The 23505-nt window shown below is 47.6% G+C and overlaps 1 protein-coding gene across 1 annotated transcript in view; it reads left to right on the plus strand.

Annotated features, from left to right (window-relative positions):
* LOC129838155 (neural-cadherin-like) overlaps positions 1–23505 on the plus strand; it is a 134650-nt gene that overhangs the window by 38707 nt on the left and 72438 nt on the right. Inside the window, exons 2-4 of the mRNA XM_055904914.1 lie at positions 11115–11303; positions 15685–15910; positions 16770–16974. Coding sequence (XP_055760889.1) covers positions 11115–11303; positions 15685–15910; positions 16770–16974 — 620 coding nt within the window. The remainder of the gene's footprint in view (positions 1–11114; positions 11304–15684; positions 15911–16769; positions 16975–23505) is intronic.

Consider the following 23505-nt stretch of genomic DNA (forward strand, 5'->3'; position numbering starts at 1 on the left):
CTGTATTGAAAGAGACTGGACAACCCAAGGGGCACAAAGGAAAAAAAACTCAATTAGAAAGGAACACAGGAAACCACCCCTAAGGCACAACTTTGCCCGCAGCACTGTTGTGCTGTCTCTACACATCCAGACGTTCCTGTCTGTCGACCCACATATTCTCATCCACATCACACCGGATATTTTCCCTTCCAATGCAACGTGGAAAGAATCTTTTGGAATGCCTTATCCATCCTCTGCAGGCGTCTACTGTGATGTCCTCACATGCTGCATCCATTGCAGCCAGCAGGGTCATCTGTGTGTGTGGCTGACGATCGTACACCTTCCACCTCCATGCTGAAAATAACTCCTCAATTGGGTTAAGGAATGGTGAATAAGGTGGGAGGAATTCTATGAGCATCCTCGGGTGGGTCACAAACCATTGCCTTATGATGTTTGATCGATGGAAACTCACATTATCACAAATGACCACATACTTTGGCAAATCCTCTCCAAACAGACCCCTCTCATCATCAGGGATGAGAGCCCTGTAGAGAGTCTCTAAAAAGTTGAGTAGATGCTGGGTGTTGTATGAGTCTATGCAGCACCCTGTCGATGGTTGAGATGCTACATCTGTATGGATGTTTTCAAAGACATCGTTGTCTTCTATAATGGTCCTTTGTATTTCCCTGAGTCTCATGGCATTGTTTGCTCGTACCATGGTGCAAATAGCCTCCTCCTGTTGAGGTGTGAAAAGGCGTCCTCTGCCACCGGTTTGAGGTAATCTTGCAGTCCTATGTGGGGAAAAATGCAGTGATGCATCGCACACTTTCACATCGACAAAAACTATGCGAACACACATTTTACTGTAAACCATACAGGTGGGTGCATGTAAGGTGCAGTATGTATCTGTATAGAGTATATTTCTGTATGCTGTGAAATACAAGTGGACTACTGTAATATGAAGCATTGTAGGAAGTATACAGTATACTGCTTATATACAGTAACAGTGCACTGTACATTGGTGGACATACCTGTTCTCTCTTCGAAACGTTTGAACTATTGAGGACACGGTTGATCTCCCAATATTCGGCTGCACCCTTCGACCCGCCTCAGCCATTGTAAGGCCATGATTGACAACATGGTCTACAATAGTGGCCCTTATGTCATCAGATATGCGCCTATGTCCTCTTCTGCCTCTTCCTCTGTTTTGCCTTCCACCACGCATCCTTGCCCCTCTTCTTCCTCCTCTTGGCTGTTGACCCTGTTCGTTTCCTGGTCCATCCATTATTGGAAAATTGCAACTCTGTGTTGTGGTCTGTCTATATATGCTTGCCAATTGATTCTTCATGAGATGCACCTTTGAGCAATTTAGACAACTGGTTGATTGTTGGTTGAACTAACACTTTACATTCCTTCATGAGTGAGGGTCAATTTCACCTGCACGATTCATCAATTCACATTTTTGTACAAAAGGTCTAATAGAAATGTGTAAAACTATGCTTGACAGTTTATGACAAATAGTTCAACAATTTTGCATGTAATGGCTTATGCAAGGATCTAATGCCTAGATGTTTAAGGGGTAAGACTATTCAGCAGAGAACCATCTACTATATTTTGATCAACATGACATGAGCAATTGATAATGTGGAAAAAAGCTGACACTTGTACATTATCAATTGCAATTTGTTCAAAGGAATAAGAAATTGCTTTAATGATGTGCACAAGTGACTAGATGATTTGGAATGTGTACAAGTAGTATCAAGAATTGCACTTTTGATCTAAGAAATGCACCAAAGTGACTGAGAAAAACTGTAAGTGTTTCCCCTAGTATTGTTTTCTCGAGCGGAGTGTCACCAAGCAACAACCCATGGAAGCAGACACTAGCATGTCCTCTTCAAACTGAGTCCAACTGAACCGAACCCAAAGTTTGTAAGCCAGCTAGCAACAGAGTAAGCCGGCAGCCCACCTTGCCTAAGCGATGTTTAGGGAAAACCCTGCTCCTCTATTATGGAAGCCAAAGGAGCCAAAGTGGCGGCTTCGCCGGCTTTAGAAGTTTGAACCAGATTGGTTGAATATCTGCCCTATTGTTGTGTGTTCCTTTCCATAAGTAGGGTCCAGTGTGGTATTGAAAAGCTCTTTGGTGGGCTTAGCACTCTCTCTAAACAGCTTCTGCTGGCTATTTATGCAAACAATGGAGCAAATCTGCTCCTTTGATCACTAGGCCTTGTCACTGCTCTTTGGGGGGGGGGGGGGGGGGGGGGGGGTGTTTGTGTGTGTGTGATGCATGGGTGGGAGTTTTCTTGTGTTCTGTGTGTGTGTGTGTGTGTGTGTGTGTGTGTGTGTGTGTGTGTGTGTGTGTGTGTGTGTGTGTGTGTGTGTGTGTGTGTGTGTAGGGCCTCTGCTGGATCTAAGCAGAATGAGTGTGTGTCTGTGTGTTGGATCTATGTGAATCACAGCTTCTGTGTGAAATGGTAATCAGGTCATATGTGGGTACCAAGCCAACCTATAATTTACACCCCAGGTCTCGTCTCCCGTCACCCATGTTGCACCAACACAGAAAACCCTTTATATTTATCATGACCCCATGCTTGAAAAGATGGGCTTTCACATGCCCCTGTGTGTCTCTGTGGGAATCCCCTGTTTGTGTGGGCTAGCTCAGCAGGCCAGCATTGGTCTCAGGGATTTGATCCCACAACTCCCATATGGAATCACTTGGCGGAAAATCAGGCTATTTCACCTGAATGGCAAATAGTTGGAACCTTGGCTTTGGTGCGCCCCAGTACCCTCCATCCTCTCCCTGGCTCGGGTGTGTACACACAAACAGTCACACAGAAGCATGGGCACACATCACACACACAAACATACACACCCACACACACAATAACACACAGCCACATACACAATAACACACAGTCACACACACAATAACACACAGCCAGGTTCAGTAGAGCTTTCCCTCCTTTGTTGTTTTTTCTTTGTTGGTACATATGATGGTTGCTGATAAGGGATCAGAGTTTACACGCGCACACACACACACACACACACACACACACACACACACACACACACACACACACACACTCACACTCACACTCACACTCACACTCACACTCACACTCACACTCACACTCACACACACACAGACATTTATTTACACAGATGTAGCACCATTAGGGACATACAAGCACCTCAGCTGCTATCTAGGAGCCCTTAGGTGGATGTGAATGGACCCCTCACACACACACACACACACACGCACACGCACACGCACACGCACACGCACACACACACACACACACACACACACACACACACACACACACACACACACACACACACACACACACACACACACACACACACACATGATGTGTTCTTTTCAACCCCATGTCACCTGAGGTGCTTGTGCTTGCCCATCAGCGCTACATCTGTGTAAGTGTGTGTGTGTTTGTTTGCAATAGCACCTCTTTGTGTGTGTGTGTGTGTGTACGTACAGCACTGTATGTGTGCCGGTCTGTCTGTCACCCATGGTTGGCGTAGATGTCAGGTGATTGAAGATAGGCACTGTTGGCAGCTGTGGCAGATCCAAGTCCTGTAGGCAGGTCTGGGTTCAGCTGTTCACACCCTCCTGCTGACCTTGACATTGACACAGTGAGATAATCAACTGAAATTGGACCTGTGAATGCCTACATGAGATGTGATTGTGTTGCTCATTTAAAGTTATATGGCTGATTCTATTAAATCCAACATAATCCCTCGACAAGCAGACACACACACACACACACACCTTGCCTCTCCTCCCTAATCACACTTCCACAATTGTCAGTTTCTACAGAGAAATATCTTGACATAACACATCAATATCGAATGAGTTGCCACATAAATGTTTTACTGTTTTATTTTTTAATGTCTGACAAAAGTCCTCAGATATTCATAATTTAACCGACATTTTTCATGTTTTAGATCACAATGTATTTTCTTTCACAGCTTGTGAGAGTCTACATATGTCGGTTTTTCTCAATTCAAGGGTCTGTTTCAGTAGATGTAAAAGTAGAATTATTGAGGTATGATGGCAAGGGTCGAGAGAGATTTAAGGCAGAAAAGGAAGAATGAGTGTTAGATGAGTGAAAACCTTCTGAGAGCTACCCCTCTGTCGTTTTTCTCTCTTTCTTGACCTCTGTTTCTCTTTCTCTCTCTCTCTCTCTCTCTCTCTCTCTCTCTCTCTCTCTCTCTCTCTCTCTCTCTCTCTCTCTCTCTCTCTCTCTCACTCTCACTCTCACTGTCTCACTCTTTCTCTCTCTCCCACACTCTCTCTCTCTCTCTCTCTCTCTCACACACACACTCTCTCTCTCTGTCTCTGTCTCTCTTTCTTAGATTTTCTCTCTCTCTGAGGTGACTGAAATAGTTTTTATAAAATACAGTTTTTAATACTGAGCCTTGTGTGGCTTTATCCACACTTTCATGTTCTCTCCTTATTTCACTCATTTTATCTTTGGGCGTAACTCTTGCAGAAGTAGTCTCACCATCACAAACTTCTCTCATGGCAGTTGAGATTACAGCAGATGTACCTCATACATTCAACCACACAAACTAAAGGAGAATTCATTTCAACTGTAAAATCCTCATGACTAGAAGTCTGACAGCATTGAAAAGTTCCCCAAGGACATTTAATAACTGTAGTCACTGCCCTTCCACTAGCAGGGACTTAATGTGAATGTATACTGTATGTGAGTGCGTGTATCATCATACCACTGCTCCACAGACAGGCTTTGGCTTTTGACCCAATTTCCCATGATGGCCTTCTCCAATCCTCCCTCGCAGACCCCGTCTCACACAGCATTGAGATTGGGGATCAGATAAATAAATCCTACTGTTTTTCACTCTGCCGTCAAAGACAGAGAGCTTGGTTTTCACTCCGGCTTTGGATCCAGCCTCTCCACTCCTCTGGAGCGATTGATTCCATTCCTAGGAGTTATTGGGAAAATCAAACCCCTGGATCCGGCTTATCCACCCAGATTCTGTCTTCTATCGCGCCGACACCAGCCGCATATTGAGTTGGGAGAGTTCAGACGATCCCAGTGTCCTTGGTGGGGGAAGTAATCTATACTCCGAAGTCAGGATGAGCAGTGCTTACCAGGAAGACTACGAGCACAGTGAGTGTGCTGAAGTAAATGACCCCTTGTGAGACTATACGTTTCCCTACTTGCTAATGAATACTGGATATGAGAAAAGACAATCTACCCTATCTACCTGTGGGGAAATAAGAGATAGAGATGGTTAGTTGATGTAAACAGTTGGTGTAGAGGCGTCTTGTTTACAATGAGCCCGTCCTCCTATAGCGCCTCCCACGAGCCTTCCATGACAGAGACACACCCCGTGTAGAAGCACCCTAAGGCTCTTGTTGTTGATAACTCACCTTGAGAGGTCACACACATACTCTGCATTCACCTCACAGTAAGGTGAGTGTCTTTTGAAGGTGGTCTGGGTGGAGTGGAGAACGCTATTAGTGTAGCTAGGAGCTTACTAAAACCCCATAATAACCTCTGTTCCTCCCCTAACCCTCCATTCCCCATGCACACTTGACCACAGAATGGCTCTAATTGAGTTTCCGTGTTGTGTCGACTGTGAGGACTCGCTCGCTCACTCACTCACGGGCGTCCACGGTCCTCGAGTGGTGAAATACTACATTTGTGGTCAGGCAGAGAAAGGGCAGCCCCCTGTGGGCCTCTCATTCCAGAGAGACAGGCATGACACGGGTGGCTATTGGTTGTGGTAGTTAGTTAGGATCTAATGTGTTCACGAGGTGCTGGGAGACCAGAGCCCAGGAGGAGTAAGAGAGAGGGTGGGGTGATGGAACGTTGTCACTCCACAGGGCATGCAGGGACATACATGAGCAGCTATGTCTCCTCTGCATTTGATTGTCTGTGTGTGGATGAGTGTGTAGTGGGGAGGGCTCCATCCACACACAGCCTCAGGGCTTATCAGAAAACACACACACACACACCACACACACACACACACACTGCACAGTTCTGTCTGTGGCTGAAATGTATTCATTTTTCCCTAATGTTCTCAATGCCTGTTTGTTTGTGGCTTTATCAAAGGAGAAAATAGAATAAGTTATTCCTGCTGTCTCTCTCTTGTATTTCATGGAGTATTGCATTTACATGCATTTACATCATCATATTGGTTGCTTAGCTACGTTAAACCAGTTGAGCGTTTGGAATATCATTAAGTTTGGGCAGTAAAAGTCAATCAAGGTTGAAATGTGGAGCAATGAGAGGAGGATTTGAGAAAAGAGTGGAGTGATGGTAGCAGTACTGTAGGGCTGTCCTTTTCCTCTGTCCACTCTAGGTACCAGAAATATCAGTGGACGTCCACAGTGAGGTCAGACTGTCTGTATTAAATGAACAGAGGGGAGTAAATATAATGATGTCCCTTATCAATCCCTTTTCCCCTTTCTATGCTCTCTCTCTTGTCTGTCTTGACATATCTTCTCATCTCTCTCTCTCTCTCTCTCTCTCTCTCTCTCTCTCTCTCTCTCTCTCTCTCTCTCTCTCTCTCTCTCTCTCTCTCTCTCTCTCTCTCTCTCTCTCCCCCACCCATCAGGTTAAAAAAATGGTGCTTAATTAACTCTGTGTGTGTGTGTGTGTGTGTGTGTGTGTGTGTGTGTGTGTGTGTGTGTGTGTGTGTGTGTGTGTGTGTGTGTGTGTGTGTGTGTGTGTGTGTGTGTGTGTGTGTGTGTGTGTGTGTGTGTGTGTGTGTGTGTGTGTGTGTGTGTGTGTGCGTGCAGGGGGGGAAAGTGGGCCAGTCTATAAGATCATTAATTAGGATGCATAACGCCTCAGTCCGCTGGCTACCAGGGAGCAGATGGGGAGCAGGGTTCCCAGCCCATAAAACTGAGGGGGTTTGTCCCTCAATGACTCTCCTCCCTCAAAATATTATTCTCAGTAGCTACCCAATGGCAACTAAACCCCACCTTTTGAAAGATTTGGTGACAGTCTCTTTTGATAGTCTAATATTGACACAGCCAATTATCTACTAACCAGCTGTAATATAAGTATAGAGGATGTTGCAAGTTTCTCTGTGGTTTCTCTCACACGTTGAGCATCTCTCCCTCTCTATCCCTCTCTCTTTTCTCTCGCTATCACTCTCTCACCCTCGCTCTCTCTCCCTCCCCCTCTAACAATTAAAATACATTTGCTTTATTGGCATGACGTAACAATGTACATCTTGCCAAAGCTTACTATGGAGGAAATTTTAAAATAATGAATAATAATAATCAATATTGTCAATGTCACGGCTGTTTAAAGAAGAGGACCAAGGTGCAGCGTGGTGAGCGTACATACTTTTAATAGTAGATGTCGCCAACAAAACAATAAACAATACCAAAACAAACCGTGAAGCTTAAGGCCAAGACAGGTGGAAAAAAGGGATACCTAAGTATGGTTCTCAATCAGAGACAACGATAGACAGCTGCCTCTGATTGAGAACCACACCCGGCCAAACACAAAGAAATAGAAAACATAGAAATAAAGAAACTAGAATGCCCACCCTAGTCACACCCTGGCCTAACCAAAATAGAGAATAAAAGCCTCTCTATGGCCAGGGTGTGACAGTCAATGGGGACAGCAATAACCAAGGGTCATAATAACCATACATTGAACAATAACAATAAGCATAGAGGACATGTGCAGGTTGGTTGGTCTGTCAGACACTGTCCCTCAACTTATGGCAGGCAGCAATGTAGTGCGCTGCCAACCCACAGCTCTCTGCGTCCTCCCCCAACAGGACGGGTAGCCTATCCTCATCAGAGAGGTCTTTGAAACCCACAGCTCTCTGCGTCCTCCCCCAACAGGATGGGTAGCCTATCCTCATCAGAGAGGTCTTTGAAACCTTGAATAAGGGTTTAAAATTTGGGGAAATGACACTCTCTAATTGTTTTATATTTTTTACATTTTGTCAGGAAATGCAGCTCTGTCTCAGCTCTGTTTCGGGTTCTGCTGTGGTGTTGTGGTTGCACAGCCTTTCCTCTACAAAGCCATGTTTTCCTGTGTCTACCTTTCTCAATAGCAAAGATGTGCTCACTGAGCCTGTACTTTATATATATATATATATCTTTCTCTCTCTCTCTCTCTCGTCTCCCCTTAAAGAATGTCACTGTGCATCACATGGTTTTAGAGGAGAAAAAAGCTCTTGATTTGAAACGTAATTATGTATGTCATTAAAACAAAAGTGAGATCCACATCATTGAGTAGTTAATCGTGCGTGAAAGGGAGGTTCTTTTTAGATTCTGACACACACACACACACACACCCAGTGTCAACTTCTTGCCAGGCCAGCAAGGACAGGCAATTACGTGAGATGCCTGCATGCGTGTTTGTTCAAATGTCACAAAGACTTAACCTGCTGCCACAGAGACTGGACTCATGGGAACACCTGCACTCTGTGAGTCACAAAGGCGACACATCCTACGCTATCATTCACACAAACACACACACACCTATGTGACCTCCCCAGGGGCGTTGTGGGAGTATAAACCTGTTTGTGTATGTACAAAAACAGTGTGTGTGTGTGTAATCCTAGCTCAGCTGCATGACTCTTGCTCTCTGTATTGTACCTCAGGTGGTCTCCTGTAACAGTGATAGCTCTGATCTCCCTCCAGTCCTATCACAGGTCTTTGTTCTAGCGGCATCACGTCACCAGATACCACACACCATCTCTGTCAGGTCTGAGAGGGATCACGAGGGTCCAAGAGGAGCCAATAGGGTCCTGGGGTCTTGGGGAAATGGGATGGGTGCCCCCTCTCTCTATCACCCCCTTATTTAATGTAATGGTTATTTAAAGGACAACTCCTAGCCCCTCCCTTACGTTGGTACTTCATGGAGATCTGAAAGAATCTTCCCCATTCCGTCATCACTTCTCCTTCAGTTGAAGCCTCGTATCATTTTGGTCGGCTGTTATTGGACAACACTGTCAATGTACTGACACAAATTGGGCCCCACTCAAATGTGTCCTCTTCATCTGATGTCAGACACATAAAGACCACTTGAATGCAATCTCATTCTCGCTCTGTCAATACTGGCCTCTTTTGCACGGCTGCATCTCTAATTCACTGTGTATCAAATCAGGGGGAAGAAGACAAACACAATTTTCCCCTTTTATTCCCGGATTTGCATAACAATCTGTGACATCATCCGAATTGATATTCAAATGAGAAGACAGCTTTGGGTGGACTCAGACGAGTGTCACTGGGCTATTAATACGGCGGGTGTGTATCGTATCTGGGGCGATTTCATCTGGTTACCATCGGATCTTACGTGGATTAGAAAGGCGGTAACAGACACGTGTGGAGCTTTGCCCGCTTTGTCGACTGATTCACTCTCACAGAACACTGACAAGGTGGATCTGTTGGCTGCCTTTTAGTTCTGCTAGTTTGGTGGAGAAAAGAGGGAAGAGAAGGAGAGAGAGAGGCATGGATGGCCCTGGTGACAGATGAAGCAGAGAGAGTGAGAGAGAGAGTGAGAGAGAGAGTGAGAGAGAGACCTGTGGTGGATGTACGTACTGTAAGATATTCTTCTCTCCTCTGTGAGCAGTTTATGTACAGGTCATGACACTGACACTCTTGTGTTTAACTCTCCTATATCTCTCCTCATGCCTTGCTTTTTGACCCCCAGGCACAGTTTAATGGTTAAAGCCCACTGAGCCAACCCTAAGTCAGCCATTTGTATGCATTTATGTATATATGCGTGTGTTTGGCATGTACTTAGTGTGTGCTCAGTCGCTTGGACCAAAGATCATGACACCGCTATCATTATGAAGGGCCATTGATGTCTGTGGAGGAACTCATACATTCATACATAGCCAACCGGTGTATAAGCGCCAAACAAAACAACCACATCCATCCGCTGAATTACAAAATAGCAATACAAGAATCTAGAGCCTTGCGCTGAAAAGATCTGTCAAGAAGGCTCCCACCCTCACCTGTGTCTTCCTCCCCTCTCTCTTTCTCTTCCCCACTCCCTCTCTCTATCAGGCTCCGCTGACGGGCTTCTAAAGGCCCACATATGAAAAGGCAGGAAGGAGGGAGAGAGTGGTGCGTTCGTCTTCTTTTCTTCTCCCTCTCTTTTTCCCGCCGCTTCCCTGCGTCCCTCAGATGTGAAGCTCCCTCTTATTTGCTGTTGTCTCTCCTTCGCGCCAGACATTGCAAACAACATGAAGCACAAGTCTGCAGACAAAACAAACTCTCCCAAAACCAGACGACAAGCAACAACAACACACAGCGGCAGATATGTCTGTTTGACTGGAGTCCCCTTCTCTGAATCTTTTCTGATCTTGCTTACTTTCTGCCCCTCCCCACCTCTTTCCTCTCTCTCTCTTTCTCCCCTTTTCTCTCTCTCTCTCCCTCTCTCAGTGTGCTATCAGACAGTGTGTTTTGTGAGAAACATGCTCGTGTGAAGAGCGATAGAAAGAGAGGGTGATGGGTTTGTAAAGAAAATGTCATTCTTTTCACTGACTGCTAAGGCCTCGGGGGAAGCGACAGTCTCAGACAGCAGATAGCTGCTAGCGAGGAAACAGACGAGGGAGGGAGAGCCCTTCAACCTGGGATGGAAACAGGAACCTATCAGCCTGGGATGGAAACAGGGAACCTATCAGCCTTGTTGCATCTGGCCATTTGTCTCCACCCAGAGAATGAGTCCAGCGTCATCAAAGTGCTGTGGCCGCCGTCAGGGGGGGGGGGGGGGGGGGGGGGTTGAGACCAGCGGATTGTTGAGAAATTGATTTTGAGAGGCAGATACGATTAAGGAGATTGTGCCAGGGATCACAAACAATTTGAAAGGGACAGATGGATGGATGTGTTTGAAAAAGTCAAAGCCCAATGGTGGGAAGTGGCCCAGACACTGTGCCTTTTTTGGCTAAAAAGAGGACTCAGACCCAATGACCCAATGACATCACCATCAAAGGATTGGGGGCTTCAGCAGACACTAGTCTTTCCCAGAATGCAATTAGCTCATATGCCTACATTTCACACAGACAACCTCTTAGTAGTGATTCCATGTCCCCCTGTCTGTACAAACTGTTATCTCTGACCTTTGACCCTGACCCTTAACCTCTTATCTTTTCTGTGTTTGTAGGTGATGAGTGGTACCTCTGCAGGCTGAGCCTGAGTGTACCCACCCTGGCAGACCTGCAGTGGGGCATGTTCCCTCAGCCCTATCTGGGCGCAGTGGGACCTGACGCCGCACCAGGCTCTGTGGTCTACCGCCTCACCGCCCGCCAACGAGACGGCACAATAGGAAACGCCCACTTCCTGCTACTGGACGGTGAGTGAAATGGCGATCTGGTGACTACCATCTAGAAGGGCTGGAAATGGTGTGTGGGGGGTGTTTGTGTGTTGTCAGGGGAAAAAACAACTCCTAAAATCAATAAATTCCGTCAAGCGCAAGAGATACAAGAGCAAATTAGCATGAGCATCCCCTCTGCCACTAAGCGCTAACACGGCTAACAAGCAGACACACAAAAAGAACTGGCTCTGACAGTGGTAATTATCACCAACATCTGGCACAGGCTATGCCGCCGCTCTGTATATTGATTTTGTTTTTGTTTATTTGCTTTTCTTTTATGGGGTCGTGTTGAATTTCAATTACGGTTGGGGAGAGAGAGGGGAGGGAGAGGGGACACGTGTTAGCGAGCATGTGGAACGCAGGATAATCACTCCCCGGGGCTTTCAAGGCTTCTAGATTTGGAATCAGGAATCTTTTGGGTGAGGAGGGATGGGAAAGTGGATGGTTTGGAGAGGAGGGATGGGATGGGAAGGTGGATGGTTTGGAGAGGAGGGATGGGATGGGAAGGTGGATGGTTTGGACAGGAGGGATGGGTTGGAGAGGAGGGATGGGAAGGTGGATGGTTTGGAGAGGAGGGATGGGAAGGTGGATGGGTTGGACAGGAGGGATGGGTTGGAGAGGAGGGATGGGAAGGTGGATGGGTTGGAGAGGAGGGATGGGAAGGTGAATGGGTTGGAGAGGAGGGATGGGAAGGTGAATGGGTTGGAGAGGAGGGACGGGAAGGTGGATGGGTTGGAGGGGAGGGATGGGAAGGTGGATGGGTTGGAGGGGAGGGATGGGTTGGAGAGGAAGGATGGGAAGGTGGATGGGTTGGAGAAGAGGGATGGGAAGGTGGATGGGTTGGAGGGGAGGGATGGGATGGGAAGATGTATGGATTGGAAAGGAGGGATGGGAAGATGGATGGGTTGGAGAGGAGGGATGGGGAAATGGATGGGTTGGAGAGGAGGGATGGGAAGATGGATGGGTTGGAGAGGAGGGATGGGAAGATGGATAGGTTGGAGAGGAGGGATGGGTTGGAGGGGAGGGATGGGTTGGAGAGGAGGGATGGGAAGATGGATGGGTTGGATTCTCGAGACGATGGTGAAGATTTGTGGGCAGGAGCTTTTTGTCAAGGGTGCCAATTAGTGAAATGGAAAATCATGTGAGGTAGCCTCCCTACAAGTAAGGCTGTTTTATTATTAATCAATCGATGGGGAAATAAAGCTCATACTTGACAGAGGAAGTATGGCAAAATTGTGATTGAATTGATACAACGTTTAAATAGTGTCCATTTTACATTACGTTTGATGAGATTAGATAGCTAAACTCTGATGAGATAAAATCATTTAATTAAAGGATGCCATGCAAATGTTCAATTTTTAGGGTACTCAGGTGTTCCTAAAACAGCGACAATGTACAATAGATTATAACAAATAACAAATTAAATAGATATAGATTGAATAAAAAATATATAAAAAAATAATGAATAATCCAAAAGAAGTGAGTGACAGGACAATGCAGCTGTGATTAGCTACATGTCCCTGTCTAGCAGCAGTAGTGTGCCTCCTATTCCTCTCTCTTCCTCCTCCTCTTCTCTCTCTCTTCCTCCTCCTCTTCCTCTTCTCTCTCTCTCTTCCTCCTCCTCCTCTTCTCTCTCTCTCTTCCTCCTCCTCTTCTCTCTCTCTTCCTCCTCCTCTTCCTCTTCTCTCTCTCTCTTCCTCCTCCTCCTCTTCTCTCTCTCTCTCTTCCTCTTCTCTCTCTCTCTCTCTCTTCCTCCTCCTTTTCTCTCTCTCTCTTCCTCCTCCTCCTCTTCACTCTCTCTCTCTTCCTCCTCCTCCTCTTCACTCTCTCTCTCTTCCTCCTCCTCCTCTTCTCTCTCTCTCTTCCTCCTCCTCCTCTCTCTCTCTCTCTTCCTCCTCCTCCTCTTCTCTCTCTCTCTTCCTCCTCCTCCTCTCTCCCTCTCTCTCCTCGTCCTCCTCTTCTCTCTCTCTCTCTCTCCTCCTCCTCCTCTTCTCTCTCTCTCTTCCTCCTCCTCCTCTTCTCTCTCTCTCTTCCTCCTCCTCCTCTTCTCTCTCTCTCTCCTCCTCCTCCTCCTTTCTCTCTCTCTCTTCCTCCTCCTCCTCTTCTCTCTCTCTCTTCCTCCTCCTCCTCTTCTCTCTCTCTCTCCTCCTCCTCCTCCTTTTCTCTCTCTCTCTTCCTCCTCCTCCTCCTCTTCTCTCTCTCTCTCTTCCTCGTCCTCCTTTTCTCTCTCTCTCTTCCTCCTCCTCCTCCTCTTCTCCCTTTCTCTCTCTTCCTCCTCCTCCTATTCTCTCTCTCTCTTCCTCCTCCTCCTATTCTCTCTCTCTCTTCCTCCTCCTCCTCCTCTTCTCCCTTTCTCTCTCTTCCTCCTCCTCCTATTCTCTCTCTCTCTTCCTCCTCCTCCTCTTCTCTCTCTCTCTCTTCCTCCTCCTCCTCTTCTCTCTCTCTCTCTCTTCCTCCTCCTCCTCTTCTCTCTCTTCCTCCTCCTCCTCTTCTCTCTCTCTCTCTCTTCCTCCTCCTCCTCCTCTTCTCCCTTTCTCTCTCTTCCTCCTCCTCCTCTTCTCTCTCTCTCTCTTCCTCCTCCTCCTCTTCTCTCTCTTCCTCCTCCTCCTCTTCTCTCTCTCTCTCTCTTCCTCCTCCTCCTCTTCTCTCTTCTCTCTCTTCCTCCTCCTCCTCTTCTCTCTCTCTCTCTCTTCCTCCTCCTCCTATTCTCTCTCTCTCTTCCTCCTCCTCCTATTCTCTCTCTCTCTTCCTCCTCCTCCTCCTCTTCTCCCTTTCTCTCTCTTCCTCCTCCTCCTCTTCTCTCTCTCTCTCTTCCTCCTCCTCCTCTTCTCTCTCTTCCTCCTCCTCCTCTTCTCTCTCTCTCTCTCTTCCTCCTCCTCCTCTTCTCTCTCTCTCTCTCTTCCTCCTCCTCCTCTTCTCTCTCTTCCTCCTCCTCCTCTTCTCTCTCTCTCTCTCTTCCTCCTCCTCCTCTTCTCTCTCTCTCTTCCTCCTCCTCCTCTTCTCTCTCTTCCTCCTCCTCCTCTTCTCTCTCTCTCTCTTCCTCCTCCTCCTATTCTCTCTCTCTCTTCCTCCTCCTCCTATTCTCTCTCTCTCTTCCTCCTCCTCCTCCTCTTCATCCTTTCTCTACCTCCTCCTCCTCTTCGTCCTTTCTCTACCTCCTCCTCCTCTTCATCCTTTCTCTTCCTCCTCCTCCTCTTCTCCCTTTCTCTCTCTTCCTCCTCCTCCTCTTCTCTCTCTCTCTCTTCCTCCTCCTCCTCTTCTCTCTCTCTCTCTTCCTCCTCCTCCTCTTCTCTCTCTCTCTCTTCCTCCTCCTCCTCTTCTCTCTCTCTCTCTCTTCCTCCTCCTCCTCTTCTCTCTCTCTCTCTTCCTCCTCCTCCTCCTCTTCTCCCTTTCTCTCTCTTCCTCCTCCTCCTTTTCTCTCTCTCTCTTCCTCCTCCTCCTCCTCTTCTCCCTTTCTCTCTCTTCCTCCTCCTCCTTTTCTCTCTCTCTCTCTCTTCCTCCTCCTCCTCTTCTCTCTCTCTCTCTTCCTCTTCCTCCTTTTCTCTCTCTCTCTTCCTCCTCCTCCTCCTCTTCTCCCTTTCTCTCTCTTCCTCCTCCTCCTCTTCTCTCTCTCTCTCTTCCTCCTCCTCCTCTTCTCTCTCTTCCTCCTCCTCCTCTTCTCTCTCTCTCTCTTCCTCCTCCTCCTCTTCTCTCTCTCTCTCTTCCTCCTCCTCCTCTTCTCCCTTTCTCTCTCTTCCTCCTCCTCCTCTTCTCTCTCTCTCTCTTCCTCCTCCTCCTCTTCTCTCTCTCTCTCTTCCTCCTCCTCCTCTTCTCTCTCTCTCTCTCTTCCTCCTCCTCCTCCTCTTCTCTCTCTCTCTCTTCCTCTTCCTCCTTTTCTCTCTCTCTCTTCCTCCTCCTCCTCCTCTTCTCCCTTTCTCTTCTGTTGATGCTGCTGCCAAGGGGGACATGGATTAAGATGACCCTGTCTTCCTATCCTCCTCAGAGAAAGATCAGAGGCTGGGTGTTAACCCGATAACACATGCACACACAGACACACACACACACCGCACACACACAGCCACAGCTGGCAGAAGGGTCCTCTACCCCCATCTCTATACACAAATAAACACACACACCAGCCCCCCAGCCCAAGAAATCAGCAATGTCTTAGGGATGTCAATTTCTGCACAGCTTTCTCTGCTACATGATATCACTCACATGATTGTCTATAAGACCCCGGGGCAAACTGTGTGTTGAGGTGTGAGAACACAGAACAACTTTGATTTAGGGGTCAACTATCCCTTCAAGAAAACCTTTGAGTCACTTGGAAGAACCATTTGTGTCTGTGTGTTTATACGTGTTGTTTATATCCCCTAACTAGGCGGCGAGGATTCGTTTGAGGTGGACCGCAGCTCTGGGGAGGTCAGGACCACCGGCCGACCCCTGACCCCCAGCAGGGAGTACATGCTGAGGGTGCAGGCGGTGGACACACAGGGCAGGAAGGGTCCCCGTGCAACAGTGGCTATTCTGGCAGGGTTCCGCCCCCCACAGTTCACCAACGCCTCCTACACCCTGACTGTCCAAGAGAACACGCCCGTGGGCCAAGCGTGAGTACACCCTGGGTTTGGAGAGATTGTTGTGAGGAAAACCCAATTACCCATATTATGGACTACTTTTGACCAGAGCCACCTAGTGCACTACATGGGGAATAGGCTGTCATTAGAGATTACGAGAAAGGTGAATAAATGAGGGTTTTACAGGTGACATTGGACAGGAATAACTGCTGGATGTGCGTTTGGAATAGGATGAGGGAAGGGAGGTGGGGGAGGTGGGGTAAGAGCATCAGTGAACCAATGAATGCGTGTCTTCTGCATATGTGTGTACATGTATTTTTGCTTGTGATGTGTGTGTGAGTTAGTGTGTTTTTGTGTGTGTGAGCCGCCTCTGCTGCTCATTAGAGGGGAAGCCAAAGGATTGTGTGAACGTGGATGATTCCTCTGCATTATGTGTCATGTGTTGGGAGGGGGGGGTTATGAAGGTGGGGGTGAAGGAGGGACGCAGATGCATCATTTTGTCCCGAGGCTCAGAATATGAAAGTGTGGCTAATTCAAATATTTATTAAAATAAACTTTAGGATTAACATGAAGGGCAAAGTGTGTGTCTGAACCTGCCTCCTCAGGGCTCTGATGACTGGAGCAAAATGTATTCATCTTCTGCCCACCCTCTACACGGTGTGTGTGTGTGTGTGTGTGTGTGTGTGTGTGTGTGTGTGTGTGTGTGTGTGTGTGTGTGTGTGTGTGTGTGTGTGTGTGTGTGTGTGTGTGTGTGTGTGTGTGTGTGTGTGCATCACCATCCTCTCTAATGTGTCCCCTTATGACATCGCATCCTGTCTAATGCATCTCCCGATGACATCACTTCCTGTATACTGTATCTCCTTATGACATCCTGTCCTGTTTCCCCCTGCAGTGTGGCGATGGTGGGGGCCATCTCCTTCCAGAGGAAGACTCTGTCCTACATGCTGCTGGTGAACCCTGGCAACCTGTTCAGTGTCAACCAGGAGAGTGGAGCTGTCAGCCTCACCCGGACAGTGGACTTTGAGAGTGGACACACACTCCACACACTGCAAGTCAGGGCCTCCGAGCCAGACACAGGCCTCAGCGGTGTGGCAGAGGTACACACGCAACTATACACACACATACACACATGCACGCATACACACACACAGTCACACATATATAGTACACACTCACCTCTATACACACCTGCTCCTACCCAGATGGCTGGCTTATACACACAAATGGCATCCTCACGAATCCACCAGTTCCCCTTAGGCCCGCTCCAGTCAGCTTGGCTAATTCACTCGAATGAGCTGTGCATGTGGCTCTGAAGGTGTGTGTGTGCGTGTGTACTTTCCGTTGGAGTAGTATTGATGAGGAATAGACCCAGTTGAGGAAACATCAACTATAGCCCTGGTCAGCTGCAGTAGAGAACGTCCAACCTGCCCCACTATGCTGCTCCCCAGCCGTGGTTACATAATGGAGAACAACAGTATGGAGAGCCAGCCATGGTCACATAATGGAGAACAACAGTATGGAGAGCCAGCAATGGTCACATAATGGAGAACAACAGCATATAGAGTCAGCCATGGTCACATAATGGAGAACAACAGTATGGAGAGTCAGCAATGGTCACATAATGGAGAACAACAGTATGGAGAGTCAGCCATGGTCACATAATGGAGAACAACAGTATGGAGAGTCAGCCATGGTCACATAATGTAGAACAACAGTATGGAGAGTCAGCCATGGTCACATAATGGAGAACAACAGTATGGAGAGTCAGCCATGGTCACATAATGGAGGACAACAGCATATAGAGTCAGCCATGGTCACATAATGGAGAACAACAGTATGGAGAGCCAGCCATGGTCACATAATGGAGAACAACAGTATGGAGAGTCAGCCATGGTCACATAATGGAGAACAACAGTATGGAGTCAGCCGTGGTCACATAATGGAGAACAACAGTATGGAGAGCCAGCCATGGTCACATAATGGAGAACAACAGTATGGAGAGTCATCCATGGTCACATAATGGAGAACAACAGTATGGAGAGTCAGCCATGGTCACATAATAGAGAACAACAGTATTGAGAGTCAGCCATGGTCACATAATGGAGAACAACAGCATGGAGAGTCAGCCATGGTCACATAATGGAGGACAACAGTATGGAGAGCCAGCCATGGTCACATAATGGAGAACAACAGTATGGAGTCAGCCATGGTCACATAATGGAGAACAACAGTATGGAGAGCCAGCCATGGTCACATAATGGAGAACAACAGTATGGAGAGCCAGCCATGGTCACATAATGGAGAACAACAGTATGGAGAGCCAGCCATGGTCACATAATGGAGGACAACAGCATATAGAGTCAGCCATGGTCACATAATGGAGAACAACAGTATGGAGAGCCAGCCATGGTCACATAATGGAGAACAACAGTATGGAGAGTCAGCCATGGTCACATAATGGAGAACAACAGTATGGAGTCAGCCGTGGTCACATAATGGAGAACAACAGTATGGAGAGCCAGCCATGGTCACATAATGGAGAACAACAGTATGGAGAGTCATCCATGGTCACATAATGGAGAACAACAGTATGGAGAGTCAGCCATGGTCACATAATAGAGAACAACAGTATTGAGAGTCAGCCATGGTCACATAATGGAGAACAACAGCATGGAGAGTCAGCCATGGTCACATAATGGAGGACAACAGTATGGAGAGCCAGCCATGGTCACATAATGGAGAACAACAGTATGGAGTCAGCCATGGTCACATAATGGAGAACAACAGTATGGAGAGCCAGCCATGGTCACATAATGGAGAACAACAGTATGGAGAGCCAGCCATGGTCACATAATGGAGAACAACAGTATGGAGAGCCAGCCATGGTCACATAATGGAGAACAACAGTATGGAGAGCCAGCCATGGTCACATAATGGAGAAACACAGTATGGAGAGTCAGCCATGGTCACATAATGGAGAACAACAGTATGGAGAGTCAGCCATGGTCACATAATGGAGAACAACAGTATGGAGAGTCAGCCATGGTCACATAATGGAGAACAACAGTATGGAGAGTCAGCCATTGTCACATAATGGAGAACAACAGCATGGAGAGTCAGCCATGATCACATAATGGAGAACAACAGTATGGAGTCAGCCATGGTCACATAATGGAGAACAACAGCATGGAGAGCCAGCCATGGTCACATAATGGAGAACAACAGTATGGAGAGTCAGACATGGTCACATAATGGAGAACAACAGTATGGAGTCAGCCATGGTCACATAATGGAGAACAACAGTATGGAGTCAGCCATGGTCACATAATGGAGAACAAAAGTATGGAGTCAGCCATGGTCACATAATGGAGAACAACAGTATGGAGTCAGCCCTGGTCACATAATGGAGAACAACAGTATGGAGAGTCAGACATGATCACATAATGGAGAACAAAAGTATGGAGTCAGCCATGGTCACATAATGGAGAACAACAGTATGGAGAGTCAGCCATTGTCACATAATGGAGAACAACAGCATGGAGAGTCAGCCATGATCACATAATGGAGAACAACGGTATGGAGAGTCAGCCATGGTCACATAATGGAGAACAACAGTATGGAGAGTCAGCCATGGTCACATAATGGAGAACAACAGTATGGAGTCAGCCGTGGTCACATAATGGAGAACAACAGTATGGAGTCAGCCATGGTCACATAATGGAGAACAACAGTATGTAGAGTCAGCCATGGTCACATAATGGAGAACAACAGTATGGAGAGCCAGCCATGGTCACATAATGGAGAACAACAGTATGGAGAGTCAGCCATGGTCACATAATGGAGAACAACAGTATGGAGAGTCAGCCATGGTCACATAATGGAGAACAACAGTATGTAGAGTCAGCCATGGTCACATAATGGAGAACAACAGTATGGAGAGCCAGCCATGGTCACATAATGGAGAACAACAGTATGGAGAGTCAGCCATTGTCACATAATGGAGAACAACAGTATGGAGAGTCAGCCATGGTCACATAATGGAGAACAACAGTATGGAGAGTCAGCCATGGTCACATAATGGAGAACAACAGTATGGAGAGTCAGCCATGGTCACATAATGGAGAACAACAGTATGGAGAGTCAGCCATGGTCACATAATGGAGAACAACAGTATGTAGAGTCAGCCATGGTCACATAATGGAGAACAACAGTATGGAGAGTCAGCCATGGTCACATAATGGAGAACAACAGTATGGAGTCAGCCATGGTCACATAATGGAGAACAACAGTATGGAGAGTCAGCCATGGTCACATAATGGAGAACAACAGTATGGAGAGTCAGCCATGGTCACATAATGGAGAACAACAGTATGGAGTCAGCCATGGTCACATAATGGAGAACAACAGTATGGAGAGTCAGCCATTGTCACATAATGGAGAACAACAGCATGGAGAGTCAGCCATGATCACATAATGGAGAACAACAGTATGGAGAGCCAGCCATGGTCACATAATGGAGAACAACAGTATGGAGAGTCAGCCATGGTCACATAATGGAGGACAACAGCATATAGAGTCAGCCATGGTCACATAATGGAGAACAACAGTATGGAGAGCCAGCCATGGTCACATAATGGAGAACAACAGTATGGAGAGTCAGCCATGGTCACATAATGGAGAACAACAGTATGGAGAGTCAGCCATGGTCACATAATGGAGAACAACAGTATGGAGAGCCAGCCATGGTCACATAATGGAGGACAACAGCATATAGAGTCAGCCATGGTCACATAATGGAGAACAACAGTATGGAGAGCCAGCCATGGTCACATAATGGAGAACAACAGCATGGAGAGTCAGCCATGGTCACATAATGGAGAACAACAGTATGGATTCAGCCATGGTCACATAATGGAGAACAACAGTATGGAGAGTCAGCCATGGTCACATAATGGAGAACAACAGTATGGCGAGTCAGCCATGGTCACATAAGGAAGAACAACAGTATAGAGAGTCAGCCATGGTCACATAATGGAGAACAACAGTATGGAGAGTCAGCCATGGTCACATAATGGAGAACAACAGTATGGAGAGTCAGCAATGGTCACATAATGGAGAACAACAGTATGGAGAGTCAGCCATGGTCACATAATGGAGAACAACAGTATGGAGAGTCAGCCATGGTCACATAATGGAGAACAACAGTATGGAGTCAGCCATGGTCACATAATGGAGAACAACAGTATGGAGAGTCAGCCATGGTCACATAATGGAGAACAACAGTATGGAGTCAGCCGTGGTCACATAATGGAGAACAACAGTATGGAGAGCCAGCCATGGTCACATAATGGAGAACAACAGTATGGAGAGCCAGCCATGGTCACATAATGGACCAGGCAGAACCCTGTGGCCAACGTGTGCCTGGCAACCAGGCAGAACCCTGTGGCCAACGTATGCCTGGCAACCAGGCAGGACCCTGTGGCCAACGTATGCCTGGCAACCAGGCAGAACCCTGTGGCCAACGTATGCCTGGCAACCAGGCAGGACCCTGTGGCCAACGTATGCCTGGCAACCAGGCAGAACCCTGTGGCCAACATGTGCCTGGCAACCAGGCAGGACCCTGTGGCCAACGTGTGTCTGGCAACCAGGCAGGACCCTGTGGCCAACGTGTGCCTGGCAACCAGGCAGGACCCTGTGGCCAACGTGTGCCTGGCAACCAGGCAGGACCCTGTGGCCAACGTGTGCCTCGCAACCAGGCAGGACCCTGTGGCCAACGTGTGCCTGGCAACCAGGCAGGACCCTGTGGCCAACGTGTGCCGGACATAGAGGAACCACACCACACACACACAAACAAACAAACATGTACAACGCGAATAGACAAACACAGAAACTGTTGCATGTACACATTAAACACAGATGTAACAATGCACACGTACAGACACAACACACACCAACATAAACAGGCTCCGCAATCTGGCAATAAGCTGGGCACCAGTCATGGTCACCTCCCTCTGTCCAAAACTCACACCATCTGTGGTGAAGACCTCCATCCATTTGGTCTCTCTCCCTCTCTTTGTGTCTTTCCTCTCACTCTGTCTCTCTCTGCTATCATGGGGTAAGGGTATGAAGAGGAGCAGGCATCCCATAGAGTTCCATGTCTCTCTCCCTCTCTCCTCCCCATCTCTCTCTGCTCCCAGCTTCTCCTCCTAATCTTCCTTAAGCACTTGTACTAGCTCTTATTATCACTAATACTCTCACTCTCTGCCACGCACACACACACACACACACACACACACACACACACACACACACACACACACACACACACACACACACACACACACACACACACAGTATGGCAGCAGTATCAGACCAGGCTCCTGTTGGTCATTAGCACAGTGTGTGGCGGCTCTCCAAGAGGGTCTTAACAGACAGGGTGTTTTTCTAACAGGGATTGGGATGCCCAGGGAGTGTTGGTGATTAGGTATGAGTGAGAGGGGGATCCAGTCTGCCGGGTTTGGAGGAGTGGAGAGAGGGAGGGCTTCATAGTGTTACCCACAGGATAGAACGTAGACATAGTGGCTAGAATGGACAGCTCTCTGTTTTAAATCAGTCTGATTGAATTGATGCACTAGGGGAAGAGTCAGACATTTTGTCTCAGTCTATCGATGCCAAGCTTAACCTTATTGTTTGGAGTTTGGAGTTATTGTTGTCTTTGGGGCGAATCCTAACTTCCACATAAGTTGAATTTTCACTTAGTCTCGCATTGACATCAAGTTTGGATTTCAATTTGTGGCCTCCCGAGTGGCACAGCGGTCTAAGGCACTGCATCTCAGTGCTAGAGGCATCACTACAGACCCTGGTTTGATCCCGGGCTGTATCACAACAGGTTGTGATCGGGAGTACCAAAGGGTGGCGCAGAATTGGCCCAGCATCGTCCGGGTTAGAGGAGGGTTTGGCCGGGGTAGGCCATCATTGTATAATAATACTTTTTTCTTAACTGACTTGCCTAGTTAAATAAAGGTTAAATAAAAATAAAAATACAGATCCGAGTTCGATCCCAGGCTGCGTCACAGCCAGCCGTGACTGGGAGAACCATGAGGTAGTGCACAATTGGCCCAGAGTCATCCGGGTTAGGGGGGGTTTGGCCTGCCTGGATTTCCTTGTCCCATCACACTCTAGTGACTCTTTGTGGCGAGCCCGGCACCTGCAAGCTGACTTCGGTCATCAGCTGGATGGTGTTTCCCCCGACACATTGGTGCGGCTGGCTTCCCGGGTTAAGCGAGCAGTGTGTCTAGAAGCAGTGCGGCTTGGCCCGGGTTGTGTTTCGGAGGACGCATGGCTCTCGACCTTCGCCTCTCCGTACGGGAGTTGCAGCGACGGGATAAGACTGTAACTACCAATTGGATATCACAAAAATAAGTACAGAAAAAGGACTTAAATTTGTTTCAGATTTTGAAGGTTTGCCAAATATGGTGTTGCAGTTTTTGCATTTTCTCAAAGTTCCAATGAAGTTTGTGTTAGTTCCTTCATTTCAGACTGACAGTGTGGGAGTTGATGTCAGTGTGTTGAGTGTGTCATGGTTCCATGCTGGGACCCACGCTGGCTTCTCCAGCCCCCTCTCTGTC

Source organism: Salvelinus fontinalis, chromosome 38 (genome assembly GCF_029448725.1).
Source record: "Salvelinus fontinalis isolate EN_2023a chromosome 38, ASM2944872v1, whole genome shotgun sequence".
Classification (NCBI taxonomy): Eukaryota; Metazoa; Chordata; class Actinopteri; order Salmoniformes; family Salmonidae; genus Salvelinus; species Salvelinus fontinalis.